The following is a 26324-nucleotide window of genomic DNA, read 5'->3' as shown; positions in this document are numbered from 1 at the left end:
AAGAAGAATGACTGAAGAAGAGAAACGAAACAAAAAAACAAGAGCGAAGATAAGCTACAAATAAAAAAAAAAAGCCAATCCATCCGGCCCTCTGCATCCGCTCCAAGCTTACCCGCAAGACCCCCCAGTCCAACAGTGTTTCACTCGTCGAGTCTGCATCATCGGCTTCCCACGGCACACAGCGTGCCCAGGCTTATCGATTACACAATCATGAATGCTGTCGATGCTGGTTTTGTAGGCAAAAGTTTTATGACATCGGTGGCCCAATCAGCCCTACTGGCGCTTAGATTCGGCGGGGACGTTTGAGGTCTGGCGCGCCCGCCATTCTGGGGGGCCTGTGCGGGGAGAGCCCAGCATTATCTTGCATTCGCTTTGAATTGCGCCGTGTGCAATTGGGGGCAGATGTGGAGGAGGATGAGGAGATCTAGATTCCGTCGGCATCAACCCCTTTCCGCCGGCTTCGAAGGGGCGCGTCATGGTCACGGGGACAGCCATGGAGAAGTACCTACACGAATCGGTGAGAGGGAGACGTCCATGCAATACTACTACAGTTGAACGAGAGCAATGTTCGGGCTGTCTTATCAGTATTACACGGATGTCTCAAAAGCTTCAAAGCCAAAAATGCGGCTTCAGGTTGCACACCTTCGCACCACAGCACGTGGCCACCAATAATCTTTGACAATCCAAATTCAAATTGAAAAAAAAGTGTCCGAGCAATAACCAACCACGGAAGAGAACAAACGTCATCCTCTCCGACGAAACCGATAACGAATGGGTTGCATAAGCCCCCTTCCCGCTTCCGTCCAACTATCCCGTTGCATAATCGTCCTCGTAACAATACACAACAGGCGGCAGAAGAAGGTACAACAAAAGAAAGTTAAAAATAAAAAATAGCTAAAATAAAAACGAGTGCCAGAGGCGATTGAAGCCGCACCTTGGAATCAATTCCGCCCCGTTTCCGCATCTCTGAATCGCGCCGAAAAGCGTCTCCAAGGCAAAAGCGGATGCCGCCGGTAACCAAAGCTGCGAACAGCCCTCTTCGCTCCCCACTTTATCGGACCGGAGAGGAGTGGAGTTTTGCGGTTCGCGTCCACTTACAGTATTCAAGGACCCAAGTGAGCGAGGCATGGGCAAGGGCTGGATTGCATGATTGCTCCGTGCATTGCCTGTGAGGCTGTCGTGATAGGCTACCTGCAAAGAGGGATTAGTATTTGAATAGGTGGCCCGGCAGGGCGATACCGGAGACAGTCCGCGGGAATCAGAGACTGTTCCACGGCGCCGAACCGATTTACCACGTCCAATTGCCGTTATCAAGACAGGCCTACTTGCCTAAACAAGAAAACACTACAGGTTTGAAATCAAGAAGGAATTCGCAATTATTTTTACAGCTACACAAGATATATCACAGAATTAATTCCTCCCCAATCATTCGTTAATCAATAAACAGCCGTGTCCGTATCAAGTACATTTTTCCCTTGTCCCTCGCTCCTTCGAAAGCGAGAAGAAAAAAAAAAAGCCAAAATCAACCGCCCCATCACCGCCAAATAACTCCGTCCAGACAAGTTTACAATCCCGCCGGCACCGAAATTAGTTGTAGTAACGTGGTTCGTCAAAGACGTGGTATCGATGATCTCTCACACCCTCTCCCCTGAACATGGCAGGATAGCGCCATCCCTCCGGCACGTCCTCCTCCTCTACGCGATGATCCCGCTCTTCGGCCGTCTGGGCTGCTAGCTCCTGAATCTCGGCATCTGAACGCGGAATCACAAACTTCGCAGTCTGTAGCTCTGTGTCGGTGATTGTGCTACGGCTAACGCGGGCATAACCAACACGCTTGATGTTCTTGAACAATATGTATTCGCACCACCGGTCCCAGTCGGTTGGGTCAACATCATGCATGCCAGAAATCTCGCTCACATAAGTGTTGTAGTTGCCCTCAAGCGGCTCCGTCACCAAGTAGCTTAGTAAGAATGCTGGCCGATCCGTTGAGCCCATAAGTTTCGCAAGGTACTCAGACTGAAGTCGTCGGTCCTCCGGATCTTCTTCCTGGCCAGAGTGGAAAACGAATACGTCAACGAGTTGGCCGTAGACGTCCAGAGTAGCATGGATTGCTGGCGCTAGCTCACCCACGGGACTGGGAAGGAGATGGTGCTTGGATTCCACAATAGGGAACTTGGACAAGAGGGCAGCACCCCACGTGTGCTTGTTGGGGCCGGGACCATAGTCGACGTACATGCCTAGATCCTCGGCGAGGAACTGGGTGGTATCTCGGTTACCCATAATGATACGCTGCAGATCCGACTCCAAAAGACCAATGACATCGACCTCCATTTCTTTGATCAGATCACGCATACGATACTCAGAAGACCACATGTCGTTATCCAGAGAAAAGTGGATCGTCCAGATACCTGCTGTCAGGACCCGATCTTCAGGATGGTAAGGCTTATAATCATTAGTAGGGAACCGCCTGAAGGCCGCACACATGAACAGGACGTTGACGATGATAGCTGACAACCCAAAGTATTTCTTATGTTGCGAGGGCGATGGGCGGCGAGCAGGTTGGTGTCGAGGCCGCGACGTGTTGAAATCGTGTACACCGGCAGCAATCATCAGCATTGTAGTAAGCATGACCCAATCAGTGTGCTCACGAACCAGCGGGCCACCAGGGACGAACGCGTAGGCGACAACCCATACGTGAAACAGCACCATGAGGTTGTAGAACATGAAGCCCAGGCCAAACGTCACTGCCGGGTCCTTCTTTGCGGCATTAGAGATGAGTGGCACAGAGACTGCCATGAGATATGCCGCCAGACCGAGACCACCGTAGTAACCGAACCAATGGCTGAAAAACGTCAAGACGATAGCACTGACGAATCCCACTGCATACTGAGGCCAACTTCCCGCAAGGCCAGGCCTGTTGATGCCCAAGAAGATGCCCACAGACATGGCAGCGACTGTGAACCAGCCGTGAGTGGAGAAATATGGCCCTCGAATCGGGTAGCCCTCCCATACCCAGAGAATCATGGTGCTCGTGTCGGACAGCAATGAATGTAAGCCGAAGAACAAACCACCAATACCAAAAGCAGCCAGGAGGTTTGAGCCTTGCTGCTTTGGCTCATCTGATAGAGAGCCGCCGGTGAGAGGGCCCTTTCTGGTAAATCGGAGAGCCGACAAGATGCCGAGCACGAGTCCCACACCATTCCATCCGCCGTTGGCGGCATGCATAATGGGCCAGATAGGGTTGTTCGTAAACCAGGCAAACTTCAACGTAGACGACAAAATCAGTCCAATCATCCATCCAAGCAGCTTGGTCTCCAGTCGGACATTGTGAACTGAGTCTGCATGCAGAGAGCTAGCCCAGCCAAGACACGAAAGTCCAACGCCGAGGCCAACTGTACACAGACGAAGCACTGGGTCGAGAACAAGGTATGCAGCAACACCACATAGCGACAAAAGGTGAACCAGTCGCAGATTGTTCACAACAAATGATCGGAAGACTCCAATTCCCAAAAGCGACGGCGCAACTGTCACCATCACGAAAGCTTCGAAGCCGGAGATACCCATGTGCCAGAGTGGGAAGTCTGATGCATGTCAGAGCAGGGGTCTCAAGAGAAAAAAAAAGAGGGCAGAGAAATGGGGAGCTTACACCACACGACAAGACCAAGACTGGTAAGCATTGACCAGAAGACAAACTGAAAACGAATTAGTATCCAAGAGATCGAGCATAGAAAATTCCTCAATCAAGTAACTAACCCCATGGTATACACTGGCAGCAGTGTCGAGAGCGTCGGCTGATGTAAATCGGATGGAGAAGAAGCCACCCGTAATCTGTTCCTTTCTGAATGAACCCACTCGTAAGCGACTGCAAAATCAAATGCCTAGGCGTGGAGGAACTTACTCCTTCTCCAAAACTGCAGATGGGACCGAGGAAAGGTTTTCACTATCGAGGAAAAAAGGCTTATTAGAAATGTTCTCGTAGAATAGTTACATTGGACAAAATTGACAAAGACAAGTTTCTATCTGGGAAGCCATTGCACGTACCCCTTGCTGATTCCCTTGACATCCTTTACCGAAATCTCAAATGTATTGAAATCGAGGGCCGTAACCGCATCGAAGGCCACGTCAAAGAGAATCAAGGCCCATTCAAAAAACGCATACGTCGTATAAGCTAGATTATCGTTAGATCCAATCCGTCGTCTCCCAATTAATGGACTTGGGGGGAAATACCTCCAGCTACACGGTGTACTTTGTGTTGGATGAAGAAATAGATCAGAGGAACCAGAGTTCCAAAGAAAAGGCCTGCCAAGCGCTTGCGCCACCTGATAGCGGAAGGGTTTGGCGGACTTAAAGCAATGCAGCCAGTTGTCCACGGCAGAGTGCAAACGATGTATGATATCATGAGAATATCGTGCCAATCGTGATCGTCCGTAGATGTGATGTACGTCCAGCCACCACATGTCAAGGTCCGCAGTAGGCCCATAGAAGCGACGAAGCCCGGAAGCTTGGAACCGGATCTACGAGTCAGAATGTACCATAGACCGACGAGCGCAAATCGAGGTCCTACAGGCGGCAAATCAAGTCAGTCTCCTCTCCGTACAATGCTCTTCGGCCGCATCTACCTGATGTGATTGCAATAAAGATCATGAAAAATGAGCGCTCCGGGTATCGGTCGCCGATCGTCGCAGAGACAGATGGGAACCACTCATCTGGGTATCCGTAGAATTCATTCTGTACGATCTTGTGGTAATGCAGAGAAACGCCGACTATCAATGCACTGATGAATGCAGCTGCGACAAGTTAGCAGGCAAAAACATGACATCGGCCTCTAGTTGCGCAATTCTCGAGCTCCCAGCTCATAGCGACTTACTATAAGCTACAGCCGTATGCGCCCAGCTAACCCACTGTCCATTAAAGCTGAGGACAACGCCGCCGTCCTTGTCCTTGTATCTCGACGACATCGCGACAAAAGAAAGAAACGCAGGTCGCAATCAAAAGAGCGTCCGGAGCATCCGGAAATAAGGACTGGGAGAGTTGAACGAGGGGAGGTTTGAAATCATAAGAGACTGGATTTTTAGTCGCCCGTGCCGAGGGCCTTTCGCGATCGTGTCAACAGGCGACTTGCCCCCCTGTGCCCTGCCGTCTGTGGGGATGACAAGGATTGGATGGGCATAACACGTCTCGGCGCGAGCTTTTTGTGGTTGAAACGAAAATTAAATGTCGCCCACAGCTTGAGAATACACAGCCTACTAGTCCGTTTTCAGCTGTCACGACAAAATTCCCCAGGCTGCCTTGCAGTGATAAACGACATTGCGCATGCAGGTCAGCTTTGCCGCAGCAGTTGCAGTGACTAGCATCATCTAGATTATTTACAGTGTTTGATTGGGCAAAAATAAGACGAGTAAATTAGCAAGCGACTCTTGAAAATGCGCAAGCATCAGTCGGATTCACCTGGACAGATGCTCGAACGGTTTTAAATCGGCTCTCCCCAAAGGGACTAGCTGCTGTGCGGCTCCCGGCTTGATCACGTAAAGGGACTTAACAGTGCAAGTAAGCTTGATGATGGAAGGCGAGCAAAAGCCCCGCCAAAATTTCATAGGCCCGCCGCTCGTTGGAGAGCGTTCAAACGGGCTCCACTAAAATTTCTGGCAGCCTCATGAAAACTTCGGCCAACGCCAGGTGCAGCTTTTGCTAGGAGACTACGCAAAAACCAAGCTCAACTAATATCGGGAGAGGTCGACATGGCTGGAGTCGCAGACAAGGCGAGGTTCTATCTCGAACGCTCCGTCCCCCAACTGCGAGAGTGGGAGGAGAAATCGATATTTTCAAAGGTGGGCATGGTTCCTGAGAAACTTTTCAGTAGGGAAACGGCTGTGAGTACTGGACTAACGCTACGAATCAGGATGAGATTCGCTCAATCGTCCAAAAACGAAACGATTTCGAACACAGAGTGCTTTCCCCGGGCAACACGCCTTCCGAATGGTCGTCCTATGCCCAGTGGGAGCAGTCAGTCGAGTCTCTCCGCTCCAAGCGCTGCCAGAGACTGAAGCTCCGCAACCTCAATTCTGCCCACGCCGGTCAGACTCGCGTCTTGTCAATCTACGACAGAAGTGTCGCCAAACACCCCGCATGCGGTGCGTTATGGCGTGAATACCTCGCGTACATGGCAAAGGTCAAGGCGGCGAAACGTTGGCGGAAAACCATGACCAGGGCCCTTCGAATGATGCCCAAGGATCCCGAGATGTGGGTGGTTGCGGCCAATCGATTCGCAAGCGACGGTGACATGGCGGCTGCGAGAAATTGCTTCATGAGAGGCTGTCGGTTCTGCTCCTCAGACTGCACGCTGTGGCTCGAGTACGCAAGATGCGAGATGAAGTGGTTGGAGAGGATGGAGAAAAAGAAGGCCAAGGGTGAAAAGGTGGTGGCGCCTCGTCCGGCAAATGAAGATGATGACCTTCTTCTGCTGGGTGATAGTGACGACGAGGATGAGGATAACGACCTGTCTCTTCCGGAGCCGTCGAAGGCACAGGGCAGTGTCATCGACAAGGAGACGACGCAGGAGCTTCGGTCAAACCCTGCCATGGACGGTGCCATTCCGATGGCCATATTCGATATATCGCGGAGGCAGCCGTTCTTCAAGGCCGAGGTTGCAGAGCAGTTCTACTTCATGTTCGCTTCCTTTAGCAAGCTCTCGGTCCAGCCAAGGATATCTCAGCACGCATTGGATACTCTCGATGAGCAATTCCCCAACGATCCATCTACCTGCAACTGCCATATCCGACAGCCACTTTTGGGCGTTTCGCCATACACGGCAGAGTTTCCTCGAAGCCTGGGTGTGGTTCTGCAGCGGTTAGGATCTTATTTGGAGACCACCACAAACAAGACCCTGTTGGAGAAGAAGACTGTTGCCTGGATAGACGCATATCTGCAGTTGGAAGACTTGGACCAGGCGCTTAGAACGGTGCTGGAGCATACCAAGGAGAAATTGGGTGGGGAGACAGCGGCGGCGGCGGCTTAGACTAGTAGACTTGTACATATTAATGCTACCCTGTATGTTTTGCTAGCTTATGACGTATTTTTGCGTTGGTTTCTTAATAGATTTCTCTCTATGGTGTGGTTTATCGCAGCGTGCATGTTTATTCCTTTTGCCTTTAACATTTAACAGATTTGTCAATGTTTCCTTGGTCAACATAGATGTTACACATCACACTGAGAGGACAAATTTCTACTAGGTATGGATGCAAATCAATGTAAGCCAAGGGGTGGTGGTCCAAGCGTACAGGTAGTATTTTCAACCTGGCGCCAGCCACAAGCAAAGTCCCAGACATTGGACAACTTATAAGCACAGGAATAACAGGTGAAGACGCACGCGTTCCAGCCAGTTCTTATCTCCAAGGTGATCCTACCCCTAGCTAGGTGATACATCGTATTCGCAGGTCATGGCTTAGGTAGGGCCACTTGTCAGGTAGCCACGCGAGGAGCAATGGCGCCTCTTGGTGCGTGGGCTAGCCCTGGACAAGCATTAGTTCCCGTGCACACCACACTCTGCCGTTGGAGTTTAACATGGATGACCCAGGAGACTCTGTCCGGGAGAGTGATTTGCCCACAGGATTTTAACTACGGAGAACTAGGTAACAAGCAAATGGAGGCGTCTTTATGCTCGGTGGCCACGGCGGTGCTAATACGCAGCGATGCAATTGCGGATGGTTCGGTATGTTCCATTGGCCCAATTCCAAGCGGCGCTGTCTGTGGTTGTATGTAAGAGGGATGGATGGATGATCACACTGCCCCATAGGCAGATTTGCCGGTAGTATTACGAAAACCGTACTTTTAGAAACCTTCCCAACCCGGCGGCCGTTATAACACTCGCTTCCACGTGCCTGTACGGAGCCGCCATTTGTCAAGGCAAATAAGCAGATGTCGCACATTCCGTTGTAGGTTTTCATGTGTAGTAAGACTCTAGGATTGTCAAGAACGGTGAGGTTCGCGGCGGCCAAGGCTCAAGGGCCTGCTTGAAGAACCCTTAGACACGGGAGTGCTATGTTGGTGGTATGCGGGGGCTTGTGCGATTGGACACTTATCCTTGACCGTCTCTTTCGACGATGGGCAAATGTCGGGCTTGCAGACGCGTGCCTAGTGCAGGAATTGGCCGGCACGTTTGGTGACAGGACAGTCGTGGTGCTTTGGATTGGATGATACCTGACGCCTCCGCTGACGGTGAATGGCCTCTTGCCAGGCATCCCATCGCCAGGATTCGGGATGCTATGTAACAGCATTCGCTTCCAGGCAAGTGCTCCTCGTAAAATCGTCCAAGAGAACCGACCAGAGAATACAGACGGCGGTTTGCCGATGGGATTGGCTGCGAACGCGGGCACAAAAGCGAGGCCTCGCGGAGGTAATCTCGGCTGGTTGTATGTAGCAACAGACTTGGAGCATCAAAGCGCTCGCAAAACTCCTTCTTAGCGCCGGGATGGGGGTCTTTGGTCTCCATCTATACTTTCCACCTCGGGAGCAGCTCGCAGAGAGGTTGCATAAAAAAACCCAGAAAAGAAAAGACAGGCAGTGAGTCAGATCCATGACGAAATCAGCCTGCTGTTTCATAGCGTTCTGAGATGTCACCGCATCATGCAGCATCCTCTGTCTTTGCCGACACACTTGAGGCTCATGCCGTTGGCGGTAGCACGTTTCGAAATCGAGTGGAAAAGCACCGAATGGATGGTCCAGCCCAGGTATTATGGTGCAGCGTCGGCGAGATAAAACTCGTTAGTTAATGCTAATATCGTCCCATCCCTTCTTCCTCTTCTTCCGCTTCCTCTTTCTTTGCTTCTTTTGATTAAGTGGGTGGCGAGAGAACGGAATGGCGGGAGCGTGGTTAGGCCCAGCCCAGGCCACGCATGATGGCACACAACTTAGTAGCTCGACCAGCCCAAAAGGACGCCGTGCAAAAAAGGAGGGGGAAACCTTGGTCGGACAGAGCGATTGAATATAAACAAGAGGGAGGTGATATAAAAGGTTCTGCGTTATGCGCGGTAAGCGATTGGTGGCTGGTTTGCCATCGGCTCTTCGGGTCATGATTAAAGCGCGCTTTGTGACAGAGATGATGGCATACATTACTTGCCGTTACGGTATTCGTACAGACAGCCGTCAAGCTGTGATCAGCAAACGGTGCTTCCAGAGACGCACACTAAAGCGGCGGGCTCACGAGAACGACCGGAGCGAGTCTGCCATTATCCGCACGCTTGTCAAACAAAGGCCCATGCCGTTTGGCCAATTTTCTTTTTCTTTCTTCTTCTCCCTCTAATTATTTCTTACAGGGAAGGGGGGATGGTGCGTCAAGCCGGGCAGGCGGTTGGTGGTGTTCGGTTGGGCGGTCCATACAAGTACTCGTACATGATACGTGCTGGGCTTTGTGGGGGGGGGTAAAGGACCGCGTGAGGAGCTTCAGTTGACGGGCTCCAGGGGAGAGAAAAATGAGCGAATATAGTGAGGCGACCTGTTCCCCCCTTTGGGCTGCGGAGCGCTGCCACGGCAAACGAGCTGCTTAGGGGCAAAATAAGATTTTAAACAGACTTGCCCTTCTTCCTTCAGGTTTCTTGCGGCGCGACGCGGATGACGAAGGAACTCCAAGTGAGGACAATGCTGATTTGATGCTCTCAGTGGCGGCGGGCGGGTTTGTCGCTGGCAGCGGAGAATTTAATTGTGTGCCAGATTCGTGCGCTGTGTTGTAGGTACATGTACCGTTGACCTGTAGCTGTAGCTGGAGCTAATGGCAGGCCCAGGTCCGAGGCAGGTACCAGATTATAGGCAGGCTATTAGGCCTTCTGCCTCTCTCACCCATAACTACCCCCCCTTCCCCCGTTTCTCGCCGGCTTTCCTCCCATTTCAATCTTTTCATGAACTCCTCTCCCCTCCTCCCAGCCCTATTTAGCTCGATTTCGACGCCATTTTCTTTGCGCGTTGCCGTGCGTGGCTCATTTTTGCTTCACGGGCTCACTTACATGGCTAGGATCTGATTACCTCACCCAGCTTGTGTGGAGGACCCCCCACGGCTGGTGTCAGTCGGGAAAAGCAAAAGCGGCCAGCGAAATACTCAGCACGGAGGCAGTGACGGATCGCCAACAGCAAAGGAAAAGGCGACAAGTGCTCGTCAAAGCCCGGATTCGCCCTTGGAAAATCACGATGGCCAGACAAAAAACATCACGATGCGAGAACCGGTCATGTCGGAGGGGCCGCTGAGAGACTCGACCAAGGCCCAGCGGCGCTGCCATCAGAGCGCTGTGGCAGGGGTGGCTGACCCTGTGGAGACTGGACAGCGGCATCAAACGGTGTCACAAGGCGACACGACGACCCCAGGATTCGTACCATCCCAGTCGACTCGGAGCAGGCTGGCGCCATGCCCACTCTCTCATGCTGGATTTGTTCAGCTTTGATGCCGCTGCGAGGCCTTAGCGGCTGCGAAACGCAAATTGGAATTGCCTGGAGCAACTGAAGCGAAGCGAGCGTCGAAGCCAAACAAAATGCGCTGGACAAGCCGAAGCCTGGTTCGTGGCTTGTGGTGGGGCCGCTCTGGGCACCTATTCTGGTCAGCCTGCAGTCAATTCCTATCAACAAAGTAACACCGGAGGCAAGCTGAGTCGTTGGGAAGGCGATGCAACATCCATTGGCTCGGCACACTGGACAGGAGCTTGGCTCGGAATTGGATGTGTTTTTCTGGATTCCAAAGTGCGCGCGGTCACTCGTTACCCTGCGTGGCATATATGGTGGCAATGAAATCACCAGAGCCACATTCGCGCCACATTAACGCCAGTACCGCTGCATTTCGAGCTGCAGCAAATGAGCCAAAGCAATGATGCAGCTAGGAGTCGAGCCAAAGCAATGATGCAGCTAGGAGTCGAGCCAAAGCAATGATGCAGCTAGGAGTCGAGCCTAATCCTCTTCAACACACCCGCATTGGCAGCATTGGGATATGATGTCGACTTCACGGCAAGGACCAGTGGTTGAGTTCCGCGATCATGTTTCTCACTTGTCTTATCGCAAACTGGCCTGGGCCAGGGCGAGAGCATGCACCTGTTGGAACTGGAGTGGTATCCGGAGAGAGTGCACCCCGAGGGGAGCCGCTTGCTCGACAGAATGTGCTTCACTACTGGATTTAGTCGAAGTCAGCATTGCGTCGCAGCAGGCTTATGGTCAGCGCCTGTTGATGCTGCTCCTTCGCGGCTTGAAGATGGATGCAGCCATACCCATATTATTGAGCCATCCAATCGCTGTATCGAAGCAAGCGAGGGGAAAACGAGGAAGGCGTCATATAGCCTGTGAAAGCCGGAAAAGCAATGGCTGCAGTCTATTTGCAGTGCTCCAAAAGATGTTGGCTTTCAGTGCGACCTTTTGGAGATCGATCACAGCAATTGCTCTGTTTTACTTGTGGTGACGACATCTGCATTCGTTTCACAATACATTCTGCACCAACGGAAGAAGGAAGGGGAAACACTAGACTGCTGCTCGCTGCCTCATTGATACAACGAGCAGTTTAGCGGTGCTTGCGATGCAGGTATTCGCTTTTGGCTAGGCCTCGGTCTGAATTTCTCATCCCAAGTCTTATTCACAACCAACGACGAAGTAGCTGCGTCTCTCAAAAAAGCTACTTGAGCGCGACAAAATCCTATTCCGATTGCAAAATAGGGAACTGATAGCAGCATCAGTCGATCTTGTTAGTGGATCAGCTGCAGATATAGCACTTCTGCTAATACGGAGAGCAAAGGCTACTATCGCGACACTAACGCAGCGCGTCCATTGGCCGGCGGTCCACTTGGCTTATTCGCGCCCGTCAGCGCTAATCCATAACAGGCTAGTGATCTCAGGAAGGGAGCATTTCACATCGGCCTGAAACTAATCTGCCAATCCAGCGAGGACTCGCAGTCATCCACCTCAACGCGCCTTAGGTAAGACCTGGCTCTCCATTCACTTCACGTTGCCTGCACCTCCTTGCCTTCTGCTGCCCCCCAGGCGACATACCGAGTTGTCTCTATCGCATCGCGACGGCTAGCGAACGCTTCTGCCCCGAGCTGTCGATAGTCTGGGCGCTGCGTGGGTGCCGCTGAGGTGGCTCTTTGTTACTGCATCGGCGCTGATCCGACACCTGCACCGAAAATTTCTCTTCCAGCACGCGCTCGCTGCCCCTGCGCTACATCCACTGGAACTGGTGGCCATAATTTTATAGGCTGGACGGCTGTACCGGTACCTCGACACGCCCAACTCGCGGCGGCTGACCTACCCAGCGCAAAGTATCCGTACACGAGCGCCGCTACTTCGTCTCCTAATCTCCTGCACCAAGTAGCAGCCATTGGACACCCTCGGACCCGTCGCGGGTATCACTAGGTACGTCCGTTTGCTAGCGTCTGCCGCCCTTCCGCGAGGTACCTCGATTAGAGGCCGCTCCCCCTCTCGAGGCCCTGGGTGTCTGGGTTTCTGCCGGCTTCAGCGCCTGCTGCGCCGCTCCCAGCACGCAGGTGGCCCAACAGCCTGCCTGGCCAGCCTGCTATGGCTAGTGCTACCTGCCCAGCGCCCACCCGAAGCCCCCCAGCCAGCGCTCTTTGTCTGGCTGTCTGCCATTTCCCACCCGACACCACACGCACACACACACATACACATACATTCTCTCCGCCAACCCGCGACGCGACTCAACGTTGTCGTCCATCAAACCACCCACTGTGCCGTGTTACGGCCCCGTCTCCATCCATCCCTGCGCCCATCAATGGGCTCTTGGCCGCCGTGCCTGCTGATTTCGCTGACGTCGCCGCGCACAGCTTGTCGGGCTCATCGCCATGAGCACCTGGATGAACGACGCAGTCCCGAACCACAATGGCAACGGCTTCCCGCACATGAATGACCCCAGCGCTGCCAGTGCCATGATGGACCCTTCTGCCTTCATGGCCAACCCGGGCCAGTTCAATCCGGCCGCCCAATTTTCCAATCAACAGCAGATGGCCCTGCAAAACGGCCCGATGCGCCACGCCTCGCCCGCCGGCTACCAGGCATCTCAGGTCTACCAGACCAATTCTGTCATTCCATCAAAGCGGCCTCGGCCCCGTGAGGATTCCATCTCCAGCTCTCCCAGGCAGAATCCGGGCATGCTTCCGACGTCGCGCTCCGAAACGCCGCAGCAGCAGAGCTTCCCCGGCTTCCAGCCTGGCGCTATGCCGCAGCAGAATGCTGGCCAATTCTCCCACCTCCAGACCAACGGCTCGGCTAACGCAAGCCCCTCGCCTATCATGGGCAACCAAATGCGCCCAGGTAGTGTCCCTCAGAGGGTGGCGACGGCCTCGCCTCACCCGTTTTCCCCGGGCGCTCAGCAGTTTGCTTCTCAGACGTCGCCCATCACCTCGGAACATGGCACACCCCAGCCGAATCCATACATGCAGAACATGCCTCAAGGCTACAACCCGGCTTTCGCGCAGTCCCCATCGAATCCGCGCCCATCACCAAATCCAAATGCGATGGCGGGCAATCCCATGATGGCCCAACAAATGGCTCAGATGGGACAACCCATGGGCCAAATGCCAGCTGGCATGTATGCTCAGTTGCAGCAACAGCAGCAGATTCAACAGCAACAGCAACAGCAACACCAGCAACAGCCTCAACAACCCCAACAACAGCAACAGCGACCCCAGAACCTGACTGAAGGGCAGAAAATGGCCGCGTATCAGATGCGGCTCCAACAGCAACTCCAAGGCAACATGCAAATGCAGGCTCAAATGCAGGCCCAAGGCATGGGCCGCGGAATGATGGCGAAGCAGCCGCAGATGCCTGGTGTACCAAATGGCCAGATACCTCAAGGACCGATGCGACCTCAACACCGACCAACTGGCAGCATTAACGGAGAACAGTTTATGAAGAATTTGACCGGGCTCATGAATGCTAAAGGCCTTCCATTAGATCCAAATCCCATGATTGGGGACCGGCTGGTCAATCTGATGATCCTGTTCCAAGCTGTTCAGCAAAAGGGCGGTTCGAAGTCGGTGACCGTTGCCAATGGCTGGGGCCATGTCGCTCAGGCTATGGGACTTCCGGCGCAGCAGCCTAACGTTCCCTTTTCGCTCAAACAAATCTACGAGCGTAATTTGTCCAAGTTTGAAGAAGTCTGGATAGCCCAGCAGAAGCAGAGAATGATGCAGCAGCAACAAGCGAACCTTGCGAACCAAGTCGCGCCGCAAAAACAGGCGCCGCCGCCTCAACATATGAATCAGGGTCAAATGCAGCCGGTGCAACAACAGCAGCCGCAGCCGCAGCAACAACAACAACAACAACAACAGCAACAGCAACAGCAACCGCCGCCCCAGCCCCATGTACAGCAACATACTCCTGTGAAATCTGGTCAACCCTCAGTCAACGGCTTCTCCACTCCTCAAACTCCACAGCAGCTTCAGCAGCCAAACGCTATCCCTGGCCACAATAGGAACAGCTTATCGCGCGGCATTGATCCAGCTGGACCGAATGACTTTTCAATACCATCGCCAGCTCACTCGCGGGCGGGAAGTATGCTTATGGGGCCAGCCGACGGCAGACCGGTTGGTGTCATGAATGCCGAGCAGCAAATGCCACGGCCTCCCCAGAAGTCGGATAGCTATAATCCTTGCGCGCGAGAGCTTTCCACGTATGGCGGTGTCGACCTCCACGCAGCGAATTTGTTAGGCGCAGAGCTGGAGCGGTGGAAGCCAACTGTTCCTCCAGTAAACGACCTTGGTAACATTGATATAGCTGCGCTGACGCGTAGCCTGCAAAGTGGTATACACGGAGAAGTTCGTCTTGCTCTGGACACGCTTGCGACAGTATCCCATTCGCCGAACCAGGCACATTTCCTGCAGCTGCGATACTGCGATGACTTGGTGGATGCGCTCATCGATTGTGCGGAGGAGCAGCTGGAGCTATTAACAGAGCACACGGCAGAAGTATCCGATGATATCCAGCTCACCCCATACGAGGAAGTTGTCAGAGCATGCCGGATTGAGCGATGGGCAATTCGGGACGTTCCCGCCTTTGGCACCGACGAATATGAACTTGACCGAGCCGTCGATCGATTAGTGTGCATCTCAACCATTTTACGAAACGTGTCTTTCCCGGGAGAGCAGAACGACAACCATAATATACTCGCCGATGAGTCCGTCATCAAGTTTCTCTGCACTGCCATTCGGTATCTCGGCACCAGGACAATGCTTCTCCGAACTCATAACAATACTCTTGACTTCATGAAGGATGTGGTCGTCCTCCTCTCTAATATTGCTAGTTCGGTCGAAATACCCGGCCGAGAACAGGCATTGTGTCTTTTGCAGTTCTTGCTATCATTTGCTCCGGTTCCCAGTCCAGTATTGACCAATGATACACTTTTCTTCACCAATTATGACCCAAGCGTTCATACTTACCTTCCCCATGCGGTTGATGCATTGGCAAAGCTTCTTGCTCGCGACGAGCCCAATAGAGGTCATTACAAAAACCTTTTCGCTTTCGATGCTGCCAACGCCACTCCGCACGAGCTTCTTACCCGGACATTTGCACTGGCAATCTCACCAATTCCAGACAAAGTTCGGGAGCGCGATCGACCGGCAAATTTCCCCTCACTCGTTGAGGTACGGAAGCCATACCTGATGCAAGGCTTGTTGTCAGCAGAAATTCTTGCGTCTTTAGCACCCGGCGCTGAGTCAAATCTCGTCAGGAGCTGGTTGAATGCGGGTAACGGCCTGGCGAACAATCTGTTCCGTCTCGGTCAAGATCTGAGTCGCACGTATGAACAGCCACAACAAGCCTTTGGTCGTGGAGCAGGACGAACCCCGCCGAGGAAAGATCCTGAGCTTGTCTACATCTCTGTCCTTGCGATTGCTTTGCTTAGGCGGTTGGTGGAAAAGTCGAGAGACCCGAATAACCCAGCCTTTTCAGCTGCCGGAGCCTTCTTACCGACCGGGCAGGCGCTACTGGAGGCCCTATCTATGCATAGCCCTGAATGGTCGAAGGAGGGCTTATTGCAGCATTTGTCAACAATCACAACTCTGGCAGGCTAAGCCCTGATTTTGAACGTTTTAATGTTTTTTTTTTGAAAAGGTCTAAAATATGAGCATTTGCGGGATAATCGTCCCGTTCACTTTGAAAAGAAAAGAAAGAAAAAGCAGGAGGCGAAGGCTGAAGGAGGAGGTTAGGGTTTACAGTTGACGGTGTCGACAATGATCAAACGTGTAAATGTTATGTCTGGGGTTGATAATGTTTGTTTTAAACCACCCATCACAATTGCGATGGTGCATAGGTGTTCAATATCAGCGGGTTTTGGAAAGGCGGAATTCTCGCGGACTCATCGCGGCGTCTGTGTCCATAGGAGTAGGGATGTTACATACACTGATACCTCTTTTTGGTGGCCTGGATTATTCGTTTATTGAATTTGTTGTACATATATATGTTAAGTCATAAAATGCGCCACATCTTACAAATGAGCGTCAAGCTCGGGTCATCTCTTGCCAACGCTCACCATCTCAGTCTCAGAAGTTTGGTTCTTCCTCCTCTATACACGGGCTTAGAAACCACGCTCAAGCAGCCACCCCCTAGCCTTGTCGAAATAATCACCCTAGAACAGAGAAACGAGTTGTCAGCCACTGTGTCGTCGGCCTTAATTGCCAGCAGGAAGGTCCACCCATTATTACCTTTAATTCTATGTGCTGTGTTGTTGGGTTGATCCGCACATCCTCTCTAGCGACACCAAGGCCACCAACTAGATCCTCTAATAGCCGTACACGATCACCGTCGACCTTCTTAATCAAAACCACCTGGCGTGTGCCGCCTGACTGCCACCTCCGGTATATAGGCAGCTGGACAGAAGGTGTGCGGCGCACTATATAGCCAAGGCTAACAAGCTCTTCTGGTGTTTTGGTTGGCGGAGGTACAGGAGCGCGACTCAATTGACGTAAATGAGGGGGAATCTTGAGCTTCTGGTTGGGGTTTTGTCGAGACGAGGGCTTTGTCGAGATGGATGCTGCTTGGAGGGGGGAAAGGAATGGAGTTCTTGATGCGAAGGCGTTGATTTGCGTCTGTACTGCAGGCCTATAGAGACTTGCACTCCTCAGAGGGAGAGCTCTAGGCACAAGGTAACTCATGTTGAGTGTAGTGATACAATAGTAGACAACGACTTGCGCCGTTAGAGTTCGTGATTCGGATCGAGTTTGGAGACAGTCGATCTACTGGCGGAGATGGATCCTTGCAACGGGGTCCTATTTGATCGTCTTGTTGGGTAATGAAAGAGTAAAAGATCCGAATGAACTAATGGACAAGGAAAGTCACTGTCCCAGCGACGCACGAGCTTTCAATTCAGCCCGGTTGCTGTCTTGCGCCTCTGCTTTCGAGCCTTCAAAGTTCCTTTTTGCTTCAAATCTCCAGATCACATGATGCGCCGCAAAACTTTGGTTCTTTGGCGACAGGAATCGGCGGATATTCGGGTAAAAAAGCGCAAACCCCCCCACACCACTTTGTGTATTCGCGAAATTCACCAAAAATCTGCCCCTCCATTTACAGGTGACCCTTTTGCAGAATTAGCGACGAAATCCTCCTCATTTTCGACCGACCAAAGGAAACACCCCAATACCCCCGTTTACCTCGCCGCGGTCAGACTCTTCACCTACGAAAAAAAAATTTCATCATGGAGGATATTCTGAAGGCCCTGCCAGCCGATGGCGCCTCAATCATGCCCAAGGTTGCGCCGCACCTGAGCCGTCACTTGCTCTTCCCGCTTATCCAGTTCGAGGGCGACCAGGCCGAGGAGAAGGGCGATTCCGAGCTGGCCAAGAAGATCCTGTCAGGCAAGATTCAGCTGCTGGACGATACCAACATGACGGACTACGTAGCGTCGCTGTACTGTGAGCTGCACGGAGTTGCTGAGGCCCCGGCCGAGTACACCAAGAAGAGACAGGATGTGCTGGCACAGCTGGACAAGTACGAGAAGGCGACGGAGCAGATTGCAAACCTCCTAACCCAGGACGAGGTCGTCAACGGGCTGAGAAGCGACAAGGTGGCCAACTTGGAGTTTCTCAAGAACCAGCACGGAGTAGGTGGAAATCCTGGCACAAGCAAACCAATGAAAATGCCTTGCGTGTCCGAAAATGCTAACGCTGTTGTCTCCTTTTTTCCCCCCTAGGTCACTATTGAGATGGTAAATGCTCTCTATGACTTTGGACAGTTCCAGTTCCGATGCGGTCAATATGGCCCTGCTGCCGATATGCTCTACCAATTCCGAGTTCTCTCCACCGACAATGACAAGGTGGCCGCTGCTACATGGGGAAAGCTTGCTTCCGAAATCCTCTCTACAAACTGGGAGTCTGCTGTTGATGAGCTTAAGAACGTCCGAGAGGGTATCGATACGAGACTCTTCAACAACCCTCGAGCTCAGCTTGACCACCGGACCATGCTTATTCACTGGTCTCTCTTCCCCCTGTTCAACTTTGAGGGTGCCCGGGAACCCATCCTGGACATGTTCTTCTCTGCTTCCTACATCAACACCATCCAGACCTCTTGCCCCTGGATCCTGCGGTACTTGATTGCCGCCGTTATCACCGGCCGCACACGTGCACGCAACAGCTCTGTCCAGCAAAAGCAGCTCAAAGACATCGTTCGATATGTTCGACAGGAAGCCTACGAGTATGCTGACCCCATTACCCAGTTTGTCAACGCCCTCTACATTGCCCACGACTTTAACGCTGCTCGTGAGGCTCTCCGCATGGCCGAGGAGGTGTGCCGCGGCGATTTCTTCCTGGCTGCGTCCACTGATGCCTTTGTCAACGCTGCCCGACACCTCATTTGCGAGAGCTACTGCAAGATCTTCAGCCGAATGAACATCAGGGACCTGAGCGCCAAGCTTGGCTTGAACCCTGATGATGGAGAGAAGTGGATCGTGAACCTGATCCGAGAGACGCGCCTGGATGCCAAGATTGACAGCCAGGATGGCACTGTCATTATGAACCACCCTCCCAACAACGTTTACCAGCAGGTCATTGAGAAGACCAAGGGCGGATTCTTCAGGACACAAGTCCTCAACGCTGCTGTCTCCAAATAAAGTACCGAGACTGCTAGCAGATGTATTCGTAACAATCAAATAGCAAAGCGATAACTCGTCTAGAGATCGACCTGTTTTTTGAAGAAGGGGAAGAGGGGGGGTTTGGGAACGATGATGCTCATGCCTCACTTTAAAAATCCGAGATTTGAAGAGGCAAAGGAGGACATACCTTTGGGCTCACGGACGGGATGGGTTTATTGAAGACACCAAAAAGAACCGGCGATTTTCACATTTCGAGGCTCCTCCAAAAAGAAAAGGGGAAATGAAAAAGAGCAAAGAGCAAAGAAAACGGTAGACCGGCCCTGTTTTGTTTATATTCTTATCTCTCTCTCTATCTCTGTAGTGATGCGGTTTGCATTGCTTGGCGTTTATTCGGATAAGACAGGGACAGGGAGGATGTCTTCTTGAGGGAGGGAGCAGGGCTGTAATGAAATTATTCCTTTGTGCAATGATGAGAAGTTTTTAAATATTGTCGATTCTTTTGCTGCGTGTTATGATGTAATGTGAAGGCTGTGTACGTATTATGTTTCTCTCTGAGTTGCTCACATCCAAGTAATATTTGGGTGCTGGTTAAACATTACCATAAAGTAATTCTCGTGTTTCTCAGGCATGTCTATCATCATTTTCTGCTCTACCTGATTATATGCCACTGATATTCATAACGCTACCATGATCATGATTTAATTGCCACAACATTCCAATAACAAAACGTCCACACACTCCAGCCAAATCTACTACTGCTCATGTTGTCGGGCCACCATCCATACTTTCCCCTTCAAAGCCTCAATAGCACTGTCTCTCATCCACCAAACGCCCTCCGCCTCATCCTCCGTCTCTTCATGCTGTGCGGGAGCATCCTCTTTCGACTCGCCCTGAGAGTTTGCCGGCTTTATGGTGCTCTGGCTATCCGTCATGGCCGTCAACGAGGATTGGCGGAGGTTATCGCGAGAGTCGCCCCATTCGAAGAGCAATCTCGCACCTTCGAGGCGCTCTCTATCGCCGCCTTCCATGACACCCCGCTCCATCTCGAGCCTTGCGTCCACGGCGCTCCCCATACCACCTTGCTGTTCGTCACTGGCATCCAACAAGGCTGCTTTCTCTGCGTAGCTGAGATCTTGCAAAGCATCCAGGCTGAGGATCCACTCTAGCGGATTCTCGCCCTTCTCTTGCTCGCCGAGCGCTCTCAGGGTTGACGTAAAGGTGCCCTCGCGCGGTGGCCGTCTACGGAGATAGAGATTCTGCGTCTGCGCGAATGTTCGTCTGAGTTTCTCGTTTGAGAAGTCAAGTTCAACATCCCAGTATTGTGGACCGCCGGCAGTGGTTACGCTGGATATCTGGTCGAGAGGAGGCAGCAAACATGGGGTTGTTCTCGACAACACCGACTCAATAGACGAACTGCCTCGCATCTTGATATGTACAGGTACAGAGACGGGTTGCCCTGTGAGTGCATCCTTGGCGACAAGACAGCGTTGTTCAGCCGCCAGGACCCAAAAGTGTCTAAAGGCCTGAAGATGCGATCGGTTGTCCATAACGTTTACCGGGAAAATCGGATAAAAGGCCACTAGCAATGCTGCAATTGCTTTATTACTGGATCCAAAAGTAGCGGTGCCACAGCCAAGAAATAACGCTCCAATGGCAAGATGGGCTGCGAGATGTGAGCCATAAGGCGTGTCAGGATCATCCCTTCCGTGCAGAGCCCGAAGTCGACGGAGGACAGGGATGTCACCTGTGCCAGCCATGACAATGGAGCAAGAAACTGCGAGAATATCCTGGCACATTCGGGCATTTGTTCTAGCTAGCTCTTCATCGTAGAGGGGAGCAGCGTCAGGATGCATTCTAGGCGTTGCCGGCAGCCCAGTAATACGCATGAACTGGTCTAGATAATGCAACAGTAAATCTCGCACTTTGGGAGAGGCACTTCCGGAGAAACGAAGAGCGATAGCAAAACAGAGGCCTGTCAAAATACTGAAAAAGGGCAAGTCGGATGATCTCAGCTTGGTCGTGTTGTGTAGTTTGTGCCGTGAGCGATACGGAGCAGGAAGGCTTTTCTGAATCCAGTCAAACGTGGGTTCAATTTGAGACCAAAGAATGAGATTTTTTGTCATAGTTCGTAGGAGAAGAATATCGGGGCGAACGTAGTCAAACTGAAGCACCGAATCGGGAATATCGATCTTTCGCGCAACGATCTGATCCTCCGATTTCATGAAGATAAGTGCAATGGCCATTACTGCGCCGGCGGAGGCTCGGTCCAGAACATGCACGATCTCAACATTCTTTGTTGCGGTGGCGTGTGTGATAAGTTTCTCTGTGAGACGCATGTCGTGTAAGCCCTTGAGATCGTTTCCCTTGCCAAGATTGATGAAGCCAAGTGCTAAACCGGCTGCAAGGCGATAACATTCACTCCTCAGGGGCTCTTCTTCATCTTCGTCGTCGACATGCTCAATTTCTGAAAGCATTATCTCGCTCATACGTCGGTGTTGGCTACCACAGTACAAAAGGCCGATCCCCATGATGCCGGACGTTTGAGTGAGGGGCGAAAGGTTAAGTTCCGCAGCACCTCGAGGAAGCATGCGGGTAGCGTGTACGGAGAGGAGGCGAGTTATGAGGGAATCCATGGTACCCATGTATGACGCGGCGAGGCCGAGCAGCAGGCCGATGGAGGTCATCGTATGTTTTGGCGTAAGGTATTTAAAAGCTACCCATTTTGCAACGCCTTTGAGATGGCCATTCAGTCCAAGTGCTAGCAGAAATCCAGCATGCCGGTTGCTCATGTCTTGGCTCGGTTTGTTGTACAGAATCCACGAAGTATCAATGCCCTTTGCTTGTGGGGAAATTGCCAGCCCAGCCGCGACACCTTGGTGGAAGAATCCCCAGCAAACCTTCTCCTCTGTGAATAAGGTCTTGTCCACACCTACAGTGACGTTGTTGGGCTTGACAACACAGTTCAGGTTGAACCCGCCAATATGGAATTTCTGGGTAATTAGAGGGAAGCGAAGGCTGTAAAAAAGAAGTCCTCTCCCTGCTGGAATAGCCAGGGTTCCGGCGGCAATCCTAGAAACCAGCTCTTTTTGCTTCTCTAAATATTCACTTTCAGGCAAACCTGGGTCTTGTGGCAGACTCACAACTCTAGGTTTATGAGTTGCCAGCAAGTCTCGAGCTTCTTGAAGGCGGCGGTCGTCCCTAAAGAGTGCCCGAATCACAGATTGTCGCTCGGTTCCTTCACCTTCGTCATAACCCTGGCTATTTGTTTGCTCAACACTTTCACAGAGCAACTTGTATTCCCAACTTGCAGTATGTGTTGGTGTCTGATTTGCTTGTTAGTAGATTGCTCTAAAGCATGGGGTAATGATAGTAACTCACTAAGATATTGGACATGGCCGGACGATGACGCTTATTGGAGGTGAGAATCAGGCTGATATCAGTCCTCTTTACCAGCTCCAGCATCTCATCCGACCAGGAAGAAGGAGGATGAGGTTGGCAGAGCGCTATGGCATCCTGAAGAGGTATCAAAATAGCCTCTGGGAGGGTTTCTAGGACATGATTAGTTAAGCCGCACTCTTTCATAGCTTCCACCATTTGCACTGCTGTGGTATTTGCTTTTATGAGCTTGAAGAAGCGTTTGAACATAAGGGTCCGGGGGAGAATAGAATGCCAGCGGTTGTCAAACTTTTTATCAGATTCAGATAATTGTGCGGCAGTATAAAAGATATCTGCTGGAATGATGTAGTGTTGGCCATGAAGCCCTATAAAACGGGATTGAATCCATTCCAGTATATCTGGCCTGCCTAGTGGCTCAGAGATTGGCGGCTTCAGACGAAGTTCTGTAATGAATAATCCATTAGTAAAGGAGCTGGTCTAAGAAATAAGAATAACGAAACCATACCTTGATCGTTACGTGGGTCGAGGTCTTCTTGTATCCCCAGTTCATAAAATGACGAGTGGTTGTGCCACTTTAACCATCTAGCAATTTGGCATAGGATCACACGAAGATCGGCTCGACCGGATGGCAGGTATTCTGCGGACATAATGTTAAGTTTCTGTTCCTCTGACAGAAGGTGGAGAGCCATGAAAACATCCTCAGCAGCTTTTCGTCTGTATTCAGCATTTCTGCCTAGAGCAGTTGGGAGATATCCGGAGGGCCCGAAAGCATTAATCCCAAATGAAGAACCCATATATTCCTTGGCCAGAATAACATGCCTAGAAATGAATTTTGTGCCGAGACCGTGGGTGATGTTTTGAGAAGTGGTTTCCTCTTCATCATCAATGACCCATTGCCATCCGCGATTGATCATCCAGGCTGGGCACCCAAGAGAGTTTACAGTTTCTCCCATTTCAAGAGATTTCCAGTCATCCGAATCCCTAAGGGAGGCGTACGACCCGGAAGGATGCCTCCGCTTCCGAACTGAAAGTCTCTCAGACGGGGGATTTCGGGCTTCTGACCGGTCGAGGTTTAAGAATAGTGCCAGGAGCAGGATGGTCAAGGCAGACCATTCCACATTGCCATCTGCTTTGCCTTGGCTACAGAGCCATTGCATTGCATGAAGCCACCCTGTGTGTATCCGTTCTCCAACTGAATCAGGAAAGACACTTCTGCAGATGTTGAGAATAGCAGACACCGGAGCACAAGATGGCCGCAGCTGGATTTTCAACTGATGGAGACGTCCTTGCGTGTCAACTACGTCGACCACTCCGCGATGCCTGGAGTGGCAGACGCCCACAATACTGCCATTAGTGAGATCTATGATTTCGCTCTTTCGCTGCCTGACGTCTCTGTCGACTGCCCTTCCACGGAACTGTAGACTCTTTGTGTCGTCGACAAAAAGGAGAGAAAGCGAGAGTTTTGTCATCTCACTCCAGGGTGCCTGAGTGCTCAGCTCATGTCGACCGTCCATGGATTCCGACAGCACAAGGATTGCAGACTGGTCTCCATCGATTATTTTGCATGAGTCGACCACGTTTTGCGCTCTCCGTAATTCGCCTGGCAAAACTGATACTACAATCGTGGAAGATGACACCTTACGCCCAGAGGTAACAACAGTCTTTTGCTGTAGTTTGAGAGAAAAAGTAACCAGTTGGAGGCGTTTCTCCATAACTTCTTGGATACCTATAAGCAATTGGCCCGTATGGCAATCATTTGTAGCAAAAGGAGGGGCTGCAAGAACAAATACTTTCGCCTGATTCCGAGAAATGCCGCCGGGTGGTGAATAGTGAACGTTTGAGCTATCTATCGGAATGATATGGATTTTGCTGAAGAGCATTTCATGTTGCAGTCCGTCAAATTCACGGTCATCAAGCCGTATGTTTTGGAGGCGATCATCTAAGCCACCGTCTAACGGAGCTTCCAACAAACTCCCGAGGCTATGATGAACCTGGTGAATATAGGAAGAGCTGGAACGGCCATGATTACCAAGAGAATCATGTCTTTTGGAAGACACACCACTGAGAAGTGATGTTTGGTCTGGGAAGATTGCTCTGTCGTAGGAGGCCGAGAGATCTGCACGAGCTAGCATTGAACTCAGCCTGCGTGAGCTCCTCCGCCCAACTCCAGAACTTTCCATATCTTGCCTTTCCAACAAATCCAGCGGTTTCTCGAGCTTTTCGCTTTTGCGTGATCGCTTCCCTGGCAGCGGTGCGCCAAAGCTGTCACGATGGTTTGCTTGTACCGGGGTAGATGCGCCGCTAGCAAATCCTGGCTGCATGGAGCTTCGACGTCGGGACGCCTTTGTGCTTGGACTTGCGTGACGCTTGATGAAGTGATCCTCATGTTCCAAATATGACAACCTCCAGATTGTGTAGGCATTAGCCTCGCGGTTGATGGTGACGCCAAGTATCAGAGGCTCATGGGGATGTTCAGGGGAAGTACCAGGGATAACGACTTTCTCAACGTAGAGTATTTCTTCAGCGGGATCGAGAAAGCCATGCATCTTTGAAGCTTTATTTCTATTTCTTCGAGTTGACGTCGCTTTCTCAGCATCTGTCACAACAAGCCCGATGTCTAACAACGGATCGGTGAGAGCCACAAGTCGGGGCCAGTGAGATTCAGGCTGCTCCAACGGCGCATCCCACATGTTTTCCAGCGTCATATTCAGTCCTACCGGTAGCAGCTTGGGATTTCCGAGGCCCTCCACGGAGAAAGCAGTTTGCTGAGAGCCTCCGAATGCAGTCAGCTGAGACGACACGAAAGAGTTGGGCGGAACCCGAGGAAACTTCAAGGCAATCGGCGCCAAGTTCTCGGCCTTTTGCTTCGTCTGTATGAGAACTCCAACAGGGGCGGCACAGGCTGATTCAACTTCGAACGGCATGTGGACTACGTGACTTGTCCCCGATAGCATGTAGATATGGGCCTGGGTTTTGAGGAAGACCACCAAGCCCTTTTCAAGGGCTACAGAACGCTGGCCCACGGCACCAGAAGCCTTGCGGCTACCACCTCCATCTTCCGAGGCTGGAAAATATGTGAGAAGGGCTTGTGTGATGGATTCCTTTTCGAGATCGAATTTGAATGATTTGCGGAAAATGCCCCCACGGCACCAAACCACACACCTGTCGGTAGTGAGCAGCTCGTCCTCTACTTGGCTTCCATCTCCATCGTCCGTAAAGATCTCCCAGGAATATGACGAGGCAGGCGGATCTGGAGGCAGTAGCTGTTCGTCAATAGCATGCCGAAGCCCTGCCGGTTGATGCAGCCCTAGAGATTGAACAGTTGCCATGCTGGACGATGAACTCCATACGCCGGTTGGCGATGGCTTCGATTTGTCAATATTGCCGCCCACTTAGTGATTGCTGGAGCCCGGCCCAGGCATCTTATCCCATGCAACAGCTGCAATCTAAGCGAGTTGCTAATATTCTTGTCAGAACATGTGTGTTTCTTTTTGTTGACTCTGAAGCATCTGAAGATGGGAATATTCGCGTGTCGGCGCGTGGTTGGTGGTTGAGCTTTGGTGGGGTCGACGGGCTGCGATTGAAAATCCGGCGTTGGATCGATAGCAGCCTGTTTCAGGGCGCTGACCACTAAACGACGGGCTCCCTTAAGGCTCTAGCACTAGCGGCACCAGCTCTCTGTAGCTCGTGACGTAGATGCGACCCGGCATCAATAAGTCAGACCACAGGGAAGGTGGCCACCGCCTTTTCCCCTCAACACCAACAACTACACCAACAACCTAGGTTATTGCAACTGCAATTTCTTATCGAATTGTTGACCAATTTTAAATCTAATTGAATTTTCTTAACGGTAATGACCGAATCTATTGAA

General features: G+C 51.8%; 9 protein-coding genes across 9 annotated transcripts; 5 read left to right on the top strand and 4 right to left on the bottom strand.

The window, feature by feature from the left end:
* Positions 1-1587: 1587 nt before the first annotated feature.
* On the bottom strand, positions 1588-4958 carry M431DRAFT_82415 (hypothetical protein; the record flags this gene model as incomplete). Its single annotated transcript, XM_024923167.1, has 8 exons — positions 1588-3581; positions 3647-3692; positions 3754-3838; positions 3899-3940; positions 4042-4168; positions 4228-4560; positions 4620-4787; positions 4868-4958. The coding sequence occupies 8 exons, from the start codon at positions 4956-4958 to the stop codon at positions 1588-1590; spliced, it is 2886 nt and encodes a 961-aa protein (XP_024775346.1).
* A 624-nt stretch (positions 4959-5582) lies between these two features.
* Positions 5583-7102, top strand: M431DRAFT_141089 (hypothetical protein). Its single transcript, XM_024912619.1, has 2 exons — positions 5583-5828; positions 5900-7102. The coding sequence occupies exons 1-2, from the start codon at positions 5739-5741 to the stop codon at positions 7013-7015; spliced, it is 1206 nt and encodes a 401-aa protein (XP_024775345.1). The 5' UTR covers positions 5583-5738; the 3' UTR covers positions 7016-7102.
* A 3110-nt stretch (positions 7103-10212) lies between these two features.
* Positions 10213-10752, bottom strand: M431DRAFT_494106 (hypothetical protein; the record flags this gene model as incomplete). The annotated part of the gene is made up of 1 exon (XM_024917207.1): positions 10213-10752. One exon carries the CDS (start codon positions 10750-10752, stop codon positions 10213-10215), a length of 540 nt encoding a protein of 179 aa, XP_024775344.1.
* Positions 10753-12534: 1782 nt separating this feature from the next.
* Positions 12535-12822, top strand: M431DRAFT_494105 (hypothetical protein; the record flags this gene model as incomplete). The annotated part of the gene is made up of 1 exon (XM_024917206.1): positions 12535-12822. The coding sequence occupies one exon, from the start codon at positions 12535-12537 to the stop codon at positions 12820-12822; it is 288 nt and encodes a 95-aa protein (XP_024775343.1).
* On the top strand, positions 12819-16046 carry M431DRAFT_83057 (hypothetical protein; the record flags this gene model as incomplete). The annotated part of the gene is made up of 2 exons (XM_024923260.1): positions 12819-14195; positions 14253-16046. 2 exons carry the CDS (start codon positions 12819-12821, stop codon positions 16044-16046), a joined length of 3171 nt encoding a protein of 1056 aa, XP_024775342.1.
* An 88-nt stretch (positions 16047-16134) lies between these two features.
* On the top strand, positions 16135-16521 carry M431DRAFT_406079 (hypothetical protein). The gene has a single exon (XM_024914906.1). It carries the CDS (start codon positions 16222-16224, stop codon positions 16444-16446), a length of 225 nt encoding a protein of 74 aa, XP_024775341.1. The 5' UTR covers positions 16135-16221; the 3' UTR covers positions 16447-16521.
* A 28-nt stretch (positions 16522-16549) lies between these two features.
* On the bottom strand, positions 16550-17126 carry M431DRAFT_494103 (hypothetical protein; the record flags this gene model as incomplete). The annotated part of the gene is made up of 2 exons (XM_024917205.1): positions 16550-16600; positions 16677-17126. 2 exons carry the CDS (start codon positions 17124-17126, stop codon positions 16550-16552), a joined length of 501 nt encoding a protein of 166 aa, XP_024775340.1.
* Positions 17127-17665: 539 nt separating this feature from the next.
* M431DRAFT_494102 (hypothetical protein) lies at positions 17666-19075 on the top strand (the record flags this gene model as incomplete). Its single annotated transcript, XM_024917204.1, has 2 exons — positions 17666-18070; positions 18161-19075. 2 exons carry the CDS (start codon positions 17666-17668, stop codon positions 19073-19075), a joined length of 1320 nt encoding a protein of 439 aa, XP_024775339.1.
* Positions 19076-19809: 734 nt separating this feature from the next.
* Positions 19810-25871, bottom strand: M431DRAFT_16006 (hypothetical protein; the record flags this gene model as incomplete). Its single annotated transcript, XM_024912983.1, has 3 exons — positions 22959-25871; positions 22436-22896; positions 19810-22380 (listed from the first exon to the last, which is right to left on the bottom strand). The coding sequence occupies exons 1-3, from the start codon at positions 25780-25782 to the stop codon at positions 19810-19812; spliced, it is 5856 nt and encodes a 1951-aa protein (XP_024775338.1). The 5' UTR covers positions 25783-25871.
* Positions 25872-26324: the final 453 nt, after the last annotated feature.

This window comes from Trichoderma harzianum, assembly GCF_003025095.1.
Source record: "Trichoderma harzianum CBS 226.95 unplaced genomic scaffold M431scaffold_5, whole genome shotgun sequence".
Classification (NCBI taxonomy): domain Eukaryota; kingdom Fungi; phylum Ascomycota; class Sordariomycetes; order Hypocreales; family Hypocreaceae; genus Trichoderma; species Trichoderma harzianum.
This window is presented reverse-complemented; position numbering and strand designations above follow the sequence as displayed.